This window comes from Pinus tabuliformis, chromosome J (assembly GCF_031772625.1).
Source record: "Pinus tabuliformis cultivar Carrire ecotype Pingquan chromosome J, CPIR1, whole genome shotgun sequence".
NCBI classification, from domain to species: domain Eukaryota; kingdom Viridiplantae; phylum Streptophyta; class Pinopsida; order Pinales; family Pinaceae; genus Pinus; species Pinus tabuliformis.
The window spans coordinates 1,100,681,467-1,100,692,784 of record NC_142295.1 but is presented as its reverse complement, the minus strand read 5'-3'; the positions used below and the strand labels follow the sequence as shown (position 1 = coordinate 1,100,692,784).

General features: G+C 33.8%; 1 protein-coding gene across 1 annotated transcript; it reads right to left on the bottom strand.

Annotated features, from left to right (window-relative positions):
• Positions 1-7,521: 7,521 nt before the first annotated feature.
• LOC149230887 (uncharacterized) lies at positions 7,522-10,120 on the bottom strand. The gene is made up of 2 exons (XM_089381449.1): positions 8,132-10,120; positions 7,522-8,016 (listed from the first exon to the last, which is right to left on the bottom strand). Exons 1-2 carry the CDS (start codon positions 10,118-10,120, stop codon positions 7,522-7,524), a joined length of 2,484 nt encoding a protein of 827 aa, XP_089237575.1.
• Positions 10,121-11,318: the final 1,198 nt, after the last annotated feature.

Below are 11,318 nucleotides of genomic sequence, written 5' to 3'. Positions count from 1 at the left end.
GTAAGGGTGGTTTAATTTGTTAGTTATGCATGTTGAACCAAGGAGAAGATAAGTATCTTGCTCACTTTCTTGGAGAACACGTATGAATGTGTTATATGATTTCTTAGTAGGGAAAGTATTTGAATGCATGCAATAAAAGAATGGTTCTTTTATAGATTTTCTTGGTAAAGAAAATGTGTTAAGGCATGCAGTTAAAGATTGATTATTTTGTATGTTTTATTGGTAAAGAAAATAGGTAGTTCCTATTAGGAATACTCCACGTGAGTCTTGTGTGTGAAATGCTTGTCTTTTGTCTATAAAATCCTTGCTAAATATAGCCAAAGTATCTTCTTCAGAAAAGAGGATGAGGTATATAAATGTCCTAAGGACATAGCATGGTAGGTGGCCAAGTTTTCTTGAATTAAAATATGTATCTTTATTGATAAAAGCTTCTTGGAATATATATATATATATATATATATATATATATATATATATATATATATATATATATATATATATATATATATATATATATATATGCTAATTGCATTATGACTCTAGTTAGTTCTAAGCTCTAGTGAAATGATTATGCATTACATGCATGATAAAGATAGCTAAAGATGTGCTTCTAGGCACATAGATATTCATTTCTAACTTTTTTGAAGAAAGAGTATATTATATATATACATAAATATAGTTTTACTCTAAAAGAGTGTGCATACTTCATGTATGAAGATAAAGGATTTTATGAGAGTTCTTGAAAATGGAAATAGAGGTTCTTTCCTTTAAAGACACATTAGAATAGTGTTCATACAAGAACCAAAATCCTTACTTGTTTCATGAAAAGAACTATGTGCATTGAAGTAAAGTAATTGTGTTAGGAGAACACATGTTGCATATTGGTAGCTATTGTGACTTTGGAATTATGAGTCTGTGTGTACTTAGAGAAAGTGGTCATGTTAGCTTCCTTGAAAATAATAATCTCTTGGAGAGATTGTCTTGTTGGATGAGCTGTGTTGATTGCTTGATTTTGATGCATAAAGGATAAGTAAACCTTGTTTTTGTATCTTGATTTTTATGCCTAAAGATAGATATCTTTAATAATTTCTTGAAAGGGAATCTTGAGAAATCCTCACATCGGAAGATAGAGAAATGAGGATTAAAATGACTTCCTTTAAGAAAGAGGTATGTGGTTTGTTGTATGAAATGATGGTAGTCTTCTAGTGAAGGGAATAAGTGTTGCATACATTAAAGAAGGGCTTATATGATAAGCAATGGTATGCACAAAGATTAGTCATTGTGACATAAGAGTTATGTTCTTGTATGTTAGAGAAATTATGTTTAATTATACTAACGATGCATGACTAAAGCTAGCCATAGTAAACGTAAGATAATACTCCAATAATGACGATTTGGATTAAGACAACAGACTATGGAAAAATTGGAAATGTTTAGATTATTAACTCAACTGTTGTCGACATTTATATATTGATGAATATTTGCATATGCTTGTATACATGACAATATTGTATGCATGAGAACTCTTGGAAATGGAATACGTGTTAACTGATGCATATTTATAACTAACGTTGCTGATGGGATTAAGTAGTGGTAGCTTAACGGCAACAAGAAAACTCATCACATAAATTGTTGCAATGTGAAATGCAATTATAAATATGATATGCATGAATTATGTTATTTGGAAAATTTGCATGCATACAACGTGTATGATGGATATGTTTCCCATCAATCTTGATGTTGTGGACCCATGTTGGGGGTTAAGTGTAAATGCATGGTATACATGCATGTTTGTTGTGCTAATGATAATGTTCATATGGTTCATTGTGTAAATTACTTTGAGAAAGAGTAATAAAAGAGAAATTTAACATGCCAGACAGTTGCGGATAGTTGGGTTGATGACAGTTACCTGCCCGGAGGGGTTGATGGTACTTGTCTGCCCGGATTGTGAAAGGCTTGAATGCCTTGGGTTGATGACAGTTACCTGCCTGGAGGGGTTGATGGTACTTGTCTGCCCGGATTGTGAAAGGCTTGAATGCCTTGGGTTGATGGCAGTTACCTGCCCGGAGGGGTTGATGGTACTTGTCTGCCCAGATTTACTCTTCCTGGAATTCTTGAGCTGGTAGGCCAGTGGAATCCCATGTTAGACCTGGTAAGGTCTCTATCAAAGAAACTGTCTGGATGTGAAAATGACTCGGTCTGGTTGTGGAAACCAGTTCCCATGAGTTGGGAATTCTTTAGCCTATTATGGTGCTCATAGCTAAAGAAATGAATGAATCAGCTATATGATATGTTGAAAATAAATTTTATATATAGTGGTGTGAAATGTGTTATGCACTCTTAACAAGAAATGAGTTTAATGTTCAATAAGAAGTTATTGGAAATTTTAATTCCTGTATCATTTTATTAATTTTGTGAAAGTCTTAGTAGGGGCTAAGACCATTTCCAAATGATGCAGTGATTGACTGTTTTGATGATTAGAGAGCTAGGTGCTCTTTTGGTACATCTAGAAGCACCTTGCGGATGTCTTTAGTGAGAATTCATTCAGTGTGCACATGAGCAGTGATTTATCATTTGATGATTAGTGTTGGTGCTCTTTAAGTACTTGTAAAAGTACTGTGATTTAGAAATCATCTAGCATTGCACAATTGATTGATAGTCAAAAGTATTTCATTTGACTCAAAATATAGTGACTAATGCGATTGAATTTGTTAGTCATATATTACAGGAATTACTTACCATGGAGGATTGAAGAATTGTCCAACCACTATTAAAAGTCTTACATGAAAGTATTCATGATTTCCAAAGAATAGATGGTAAGTAATGGTAAGTTGACATAAAGAATTGTTTATTATGAATGAATAAGGGCCAAGTGGTGGCGATTAGAAGATGCATATCTTTGCAATTACGAACGCTTATGACTATTGATGCTTATAACTAATGATATTTCTTATGACTATATCATTACATTTTGTTTGTCGTCTTTTCTTGGAATGAAATCGTTGATTTCAAAGAGAAAGGATCACATTTTTGTGCAGTTTAGATGATTATACAATGAGTAAAATCTCAAGTTCTCAATGAAAGATGAACACCGAGGACGGTGTTCCTGTTAAGGGGGGGAGTATGTAACATCCCTACCGGGTAACTCATCATAATTAACAGTTATGAATAGTTATTTAGTTTCGGAACTGATCCTTAGAATTCAGAACTGATTCTTGAATTTGGGTATTGGAAATGAGATCGAATGGGCAGTTATTGATTTTCCGTTCCCCGTGCACCTTCTCCAACGAACTTGACCGATGAATCGAGCTATGGAATCAGGTCCACTACTTATTCTCCGGGCTTGGCGAGGTGCCCTCGTCATTGGGATCAATATACAGTCACCGGATATCATATTTGAGCCTTTGATTGGTGGCGAGGTCGAAACCATATTTATCGCTGATAAAAGAGGCGCGACTTAATAGCAGTTTAATAGCAGAGGGTAGTTATATGATATTAGATTTTAATGGCAGTTTCAAGATGAGATTGGGCAACTGAGGTTGTAACCTTATCGGTCCGAGACCGGAATAGCGTGGGGAGACCTTCTGAATTGGTAGCAGAGTTCTAGAATACAAATCAGAACGTGTATGTATCGCAGAATCCTTAGCAGAGGTGGATCGCTGCACATGGCGTAAGTGAATATTTATTTCTCTGCGTATTATGTGTTTAAATCCATTTGAATATTCATTGGTTGTGGTGGAAGTTTGAATGGCATAACAAGGGCCATAAAGAAAAACTGTTATGTTTGTGCAACTTATTAACCATAACGAATATAGCTATATAATGTCGGTGCAGAAGGTTGAGCCATGACGGCTATATATATATACACCGATAGAAACATACAAGCAGCGGCGTTATTAGATCAGGTATATATATTGGATGCGCATTAAAGGTTCGTTCTTTGTATATTTAATTACCAAGGATAACCGATGTTATGCCGGTGTTAAGTCATAACCGTGACAGTTAATTATATATATACATATACGCCTGCGGTTTCATATGGGGTGGGGAATTATTGAATGTAGCGAATACATTTCGGATACCTGTGGCTGTTTATTAAATTGATCGTAAGTCCATTAAAATGAAGAGCGCTGTGAGTAAATTCAAGCATGGTTGCTTTCTTTGTCATGAGATCACAATGATAGAAATAAGCTTTCAAACTTTCAAAGTGTACACCTAGAGTGTGTTGAGGTGCATGGTTTATGTGCACGGTTGTAGAAGATCCTGGTAGAAGTGGCCTGGGAGTGGCCTGGGCTGCATCATCTTCACACACTGAAACATTCCAAGGAAATCCGCAGGTGGAGCTGAAGATGGATGTGAAGAGATCAACGCCCAGATCTAAAGATAAGTAACTGCATTCTTATAGAGAGAATTTTAGTGCATGCATTAGAAGAATGATTGATTTTATATGTTCTCTTTGTAAGAGAATAGGTTAATGCAAGTGGTAATGTATATGGTAAAAGATTGAATAATTTATCTCTTTTCTTGGTTAAAGAAGTACTTAATGAGTCCATGCTTGTATCATTAAAAGACTATGTCCACTGCATATACTAAAGAAGGGATATTAGGATAAGCTAATGGCTCAAAGAACAGTCATCGTGTTAGGGAGATGTGTTCTTTGTATGTTAGCAAAACTATGATAAATCTTGACCATTGTGTTATATGTTTTAGAAAGAAACTTGGACTTGTAAACTAATGGTTAGAACTCTTAAAGAGAGTTATGCATTAGTAAACATTGTGGAGGTCAAACAGTATTATTTGGGTATATATATATGCTAGTTAGCTAGTATGTTATGCGTGCTCATGCATATGAGTAGATGTTAAAAGATCTCTTTAGATGTTGATTATTGTTTGAATAATAATGTAACTAATCTTGTTGCCAAGATTGTTAATGACTGCATTGACAAGAAACGATGGCAGATGGTGCCAAGGAAAGTGATGTTTAACATTATGGTAGGAAAAAGGATTATTCGTCCATGCAGATGAATTCAAGCTGCAGTATTGTCCATTGATAGAACAATTATGCCACAAGGGATGTTGTATGTGGCGGTATGTAAATAAAAGATTACATGTAAATTGTATTAGCTTTTAGCTCGTTATGTGACAGCTTAATGATAATTCATTGTAAAGATTTTAAGACAATGGTTAAGGGATGGAATCCCTTATAAACCATTGAGTGAGGGGTGAAAACCCTCACGAGCATTTAATAATAATATTAAACGTTTGCTTGTTTTCACCCTATGGGGTTTCCAGGGTATATCCGTGTTCTATGGTGTGATTGATGTGATTGCCTTATGTGTCTGTTGATAATGATGGGTCCTTAATGATGATGGTTCTTTATTTGATGTGACAACCATACTGTCTTAGTACATGATTATCTAACATGGTTAAGGATATCAAGAAATGGATGCATGGGTTCATGAGACAGTTTTTTGTTATTACAGTGATGGTTAAAGGTTATGCAATGGTTATGAAATTTACTATCTTTGATGGCAATTTACTTGATGTACTAATGAATAGTATATCTAATGGTTAGTGATGATTTGTGGAGTTGTGAATTGATTAATTACTTGTGGTAATTGTATAAAAAATTCTAACTCCCTACTTTTACATGCGAGGTTACCGGGGTATGTGACACACATACATTGGTTTATTACTTAATTATAATTATTAATAATTAAATTAAGATTATGACAGTCACATTAAGAAATAAGCATATCTATCAACATAGTTATATTTTTTATTTTAGAAATTTATCAACAACCAGTAATTCACTTTTATTTTCTTAATAATTTTATTTTAAAAATGTATTAACAATAAATTAATTCCTGAATTCACGTTTCTATGATTCATATTATGAATATTCAGAGATAGTTCCTTAAAATTTACATAAAGAAACTTTAAGTCTAAGTGAACCATCTTCACAACAAGATGAAGAACCAAATCATTAAATAGATAAAGAAACATGCTTTCTAGCAATGAGAATATAACAGCTAATTTTGACTAAAGAATTATCATTAATTAATAACAATTTGTTTTATTAAATTAATCCATGATAAACATCATAACACATACATTTGTTTATTTTTCAATTATAATTATTAATAATTAAATTAAAATTATGAAAGGCTTATTAAGAAATAAGCATATCTATCAACATAATTATATTTTTTATTTTAAAGATTTATTAACAACCAATAATTCACTGTTATTTTCTTAATAATTTTATTTAAAAAATGTATTAACAATAAATTAATTCCTAAATTCACGTTTCTATGATTCATATTATGAATCTTGAGAGATAGTTCCTTAAAAATCACATAAAGAAACTTAATTCTAGGTGAACCATCTTCACAACAAGATGAAGAACCAGATCATTAAATAGATAAAGAAATATATTTTCTAGCAGTGAGATTATAACAGCTAATTTTGACTAAAGAATTATCATTAATTAATAACAATTTTTTTATTAAATTAGATACTTTAATCCATAATGAACATCATAACACATGCATTTGTTTATTATTCAATTATAATTATTAACAATTAAATAAAAATTATGAAAGTCTTATTAAGAAATAAGCATATCTATCAACATAATTATATTTTTTTGTTTTAAAAATTTATTAACAACCAATAATTCACTTTATTTTCTTAATAATTTTATTTTAAAAATGTATTAACAATAAATTAATTCCTGAATTCACTTTTCTATGATTCATATTATGAATCTTGAGAGATAGCTCCTTAAAAATCATATAAAGAAATTTTGAGTCTAGGTGAACTATCTTCACAACAAGATGAAGAACCAGATCATTAAATAGATAAAAGACTGATTTTGACTAAAAAAAATTATCATTAATTAATAACAATTTTTTTTAATTAATTAAAGTAAAATAATAAATAAAAATTAATAATAAACCAAGAATGAAATTAATTTTATTATTGTTATCTTAATCGAAACCGAAGTTTGACTTCAATTTTTATTAACAAAGAATTAATTGATTTTTATCTTCTTAATATGCCATAACAAAAAATAATATCATTAATAAACCATACACAATTTATTTTACTATAAATAATACTAACATAATAAAATAATATCATTAATAAACCATACACAATTTATTTTACTATAAATAATATTAATATAATAAAATTACAACTGCTTAAACTAATCCAACATTCTACTCCGTCTACTAAATTGTCACACGAATACATCTTTGACAGCAACTAAAGATCCATATAATAAAATTACATCTGCTTAAACTGATCAAACATTCTACTGTCAACTAAATTGTCCCAGGAATGCATTCTGACAGCAACCCAAGATCCACTGAAAATCGATTTAACGCTGCACTCGAACCACTGCCCGATCGACTCACGACAACATATGACAGTGTCACATTTTCTGATTTTACAACTCTCTCTCTTTAGTCTGCTATCAGATCCGGACTGACCAGAGACTTCTACATGTATGTATTAGTTACGAAGCAATTCCAGGGCAGACACTGCGAGGGATCGAGTGGGCGTGCTGTGCCTGCTCAACCCCTTACTGCCGGAGCAGAAACTGTAATTTTCCCAGTCCGACGTCGTCTCCATCACACCGTGCAAAGCCTCTTCTAAAGCCCCCGCCAATTCTGATCTCTTCTCTAATGTACCTTTGTCTCTCTCCATAACAGCTATCAGAACCTCTATGCTAAATCTCCTGACATTGGGAACCATCTTCAATGGATATGGGTGAGTCTGGAAAACCTCCACCAGTTTAAGCAACAATTTCTCTGTGACGCCACTCAATTCTTTGATCGCGGGATCGAAATTCCATTTGGTGAAGAGCCGAGCCGCCAGCCCTATGGCTGCTTCCTGACTCTGGCATCTTATGGCCGCTTTTTCATAGTCACATGAATGTTTCTCCCTCAAACTTATGGCTACCTTCTGATGGTTGCATGAATGTTCCTCCTTCACAAATTTCATAACCTGAGAAAATATCACAAAGAAGTTAAATGATCCCATGAAATTGTTTTCAGATCAAACTACAAAGCAAGACTTCAATTTTCAAGCGAAAGGTTAAGAATAGAATACAATTTTCTACCTGTGCTTGGAGTGCAGTGATTTCTCTCACTTTAATGGCATCTTCCTCTGCGTATGCAAGCAGATTCCTAAGAATTTTTGCTGCATGAATACCTTTAACGGTGTCGTTCAGCACGGAGATCAGGCTTGCAATTAAATTCGGGTGACCGTCCAGCCTAATATTCATCATTATGTTACAGTTGTGATTCGTCTCCAGTGAAAGAAAACCCAGAGCTTCTCCTGCCTTCTTCACAAGTTTCTCCTTTTCATCGTTATTATTAATTGTCTCCATAAAAAAGAAAGAGAAGAGAATACCCAGAACTCCGCCTGTACCGCCGATGCTCTCACGGCCCTCCTGTTCGCGAGCGAGACTTGTCAACGTCTCGATAGCCAGGATTCGCAGATTTATCTCCGTGTAGTGAAGAACGTTTCTAAGATTGCTTATGGCGAAGACTATCTGCCGGATCCTTTTCCTCAGGTCCTTTCCTGTAGAGCCTGTAGTGCTTGCCAGCGTTTTTACGATTTGCAGAGCGAGCTCTGACGTCTCGATTGCGAATGGGTTCTCGGCGTCCCTTTCGATTTGGAGTTGGAGCGCGTTGGGTTCGAATTGGAGTGCGCTGGGTTTTAAGTCTGTGAGTGATATAATCTTAGGAAGTAGTCCTCTGGTGCTATTGAGTTTATGGTGGTTAGAACGCTCTTCTGCTAACTTTTTCAGTATGGTCAACCCCAGCGAGACAAAGCCTCCCGGATTTGAGTCGTTTGAGTAAAGTAGAGAGGCTATGGATTCCACGAACCCAGTGAAGGCCGTCACCCGAATGCAATTCCGCTTATTTTCCACCAATTTGGAGATTATCTCTGCAGCCGCTTTTCGAATCTCCTCCTCGTGATCATTCTTGAAATTCAGCATGTCGATCAGCCTCTCCACCACTTCTCTCATGGTTCCGATTGTCCTCAAAGTTTTTTCTGCAAACTTCTCATTGCTTGCAAGCGCCGACAGCACTCGCGCACCCATCAGCTGTCCATCGCCACTACAGGAGAGCAGCAACTCTACGCTGTGCGAAACAAATTGCATCTTCAAACCGTCGAAAATGCTACCATTGACGCACCGCGAATACGTGTCGTAGAGAAAACGTCGGACGATGGCGAGCTCGGGATCGTTGAAGCCATGTTCACGGTTAACCTCCGTCAGCAACTTCCCTGCCATGATCTTCCACAGCCAATAGGCTTTCTCCAGAAAAATTAGAAACGATTCGGCCAACGACAGGCCATAGAAAACTTTGAGCGCTGGTTTCAGATTCTTGGTATTACTACCTGAATCTCCATTGTAGTATTGCTGACTTACTAACCGATAAAGAGACAAGCCAACGCATGTCAAAGCGGACAACAATTGCAACAAGGAAAGCATCCCGACCTTTGACATTGACCAAGTTCTCTTCTGTGAAGCATACTGATCGACCCCAGTATCTTCTTTACTCTTTTCTGAGGTCAAGCATCTGAAGAATTTGCAAAATCCGTTCCATAGCCGTTTAGCTTCGTCATTAAGAGTTGCCATGGATATTAGCATTGTCTCTTTGTGCCACTCCACCTCTTGGCTTCGGCTGAAGATGCGAGCACCTTCTATCAACAATATTATGGTGACCACCCAGAAGTCCACCGTTTCTAAAGATGATGCAAAGCCTCCGAGGAGGACGGCGGTGGCCCAGATGAAGGCCAACTTTCCGAGACCGCTGGCTGCCTTCTCCAGAATGGCAAGCCTGAGGGCAAACAAACTTATTTTTGTCTCGGGAAATGTGGCCTTGTCACTGCAGCCCGCGGCCTCCTGTGCCTCGGATCTCTCCACCTGCCGTCCGCATGGATAAACCGATTCACAACAACCATTTCTGGATTGTGAAGGTATCATAGATCTTTGTATCTGCGGTTCGGATGGAGAAACCGAATTCCAAAAACCATCTTCGGGTCGGGAAGTGATTACGTCCAAAAGGACACTCCGCGATTTTGTCTCGCCATTCATTTCTGTAAGAGGTACAATGGGCAGCAAATGAATACGTTCCAAAATTGAAGTTCTCTCGATAGTTTTTAAGTGCATAAAATTATTTTCCAGCCAAATCGAATAAAAAAATTATTCTTTAAAGCATATATATATATATATATATTCCGCTGGTCTGTCTATATATATATATTTATTTGCTATATATGTACACGTTCAATGTCATTAATATCTGTGGGAATTATATATATCTGGGTGGAATGATTGAGTTTATATATATTTATTTTCTACCGATATATAGATACGGTCAATGTCACTAATATCGGTGGGAATTATATATATATCTGGGTGGGAGGATTCAGTTCCTTCCTCCCAACCACACTATATAACTTTAATATTCATAATTATAATAATTAAAAAATATTATTTTTCTATATTAAAAGAATCGATTACTGAATTTAAAATTTATATAAAATATTAATGTTAATTTATATAAAATATTAAAAACATTAGATTACACAATTAAATGTTAATGAATTTAAAATTTATATAAAATATGAATGTTAATTTATATAAAATATTAAAACATTAGATTACAAAATTAAATGTTAAAATTGTATTTTAATAATAAGTATTTAAAATAAATTTTATGGTAAATTTTATAAAAAGAAAACAATTTTAATTAGAATAAACTTTCATCTTCTTACTATCTAAATTTATACATGCTGCTTCTTAGTACATTTTAGGGATTTCATATGCAAATTTTTGTACTTGCCTTCACTAGCTACTTAGTCGGTACCTATAGTAAACTTTATAAAAAACAAAAAACATTATATATTATTTTTTTTAATGGATTACAAGTGTTTAAATTAATAAACTAATTATTTTGAAAAAGAAAAATGTTGATATTTACTAAATATTATAATAAGAAACAATGTTATCTATTTTTTTTTTTTAAAGAATATCTAAAATTTCGGTTTAAAAAATATCTAAAATTTTTGTTTAAATACAATTTTTTATTTGAAGTCTTTACATTTTGATACAATAGGAGACATGAATGTCAGATATACATGTAGTTTTAAATTATTTTTATTTTAAATATTAAAAAAAATTTAAATTTTGGTTTAAACATATTTTTTTTATTTGAATTTTCTACCATTTAATATAATAAGAAAAATGAGTGTGAGATATACATAAAATCTTAAATCATTTTTTCATTTAT

What these genes read in the sequence shown, in the direction of transcription:
- LOC149230887 (XM_089381449.1), bottom strand. Translation starts at nt 10,120, where the DNA reads ATGAATGGCGAGACAAAATCGCGGAGTGTCCTTTTGGACGTAATCACT. An exon ending in TCACTGCACTCCAAGCACAG is followed by an intron (nt 8,017 to 8,131) that starts GTAGAAAATTGT and finishes ATATTTTCTCAG; the next exon opens with GTTATGAAATTTGTGAAGGA.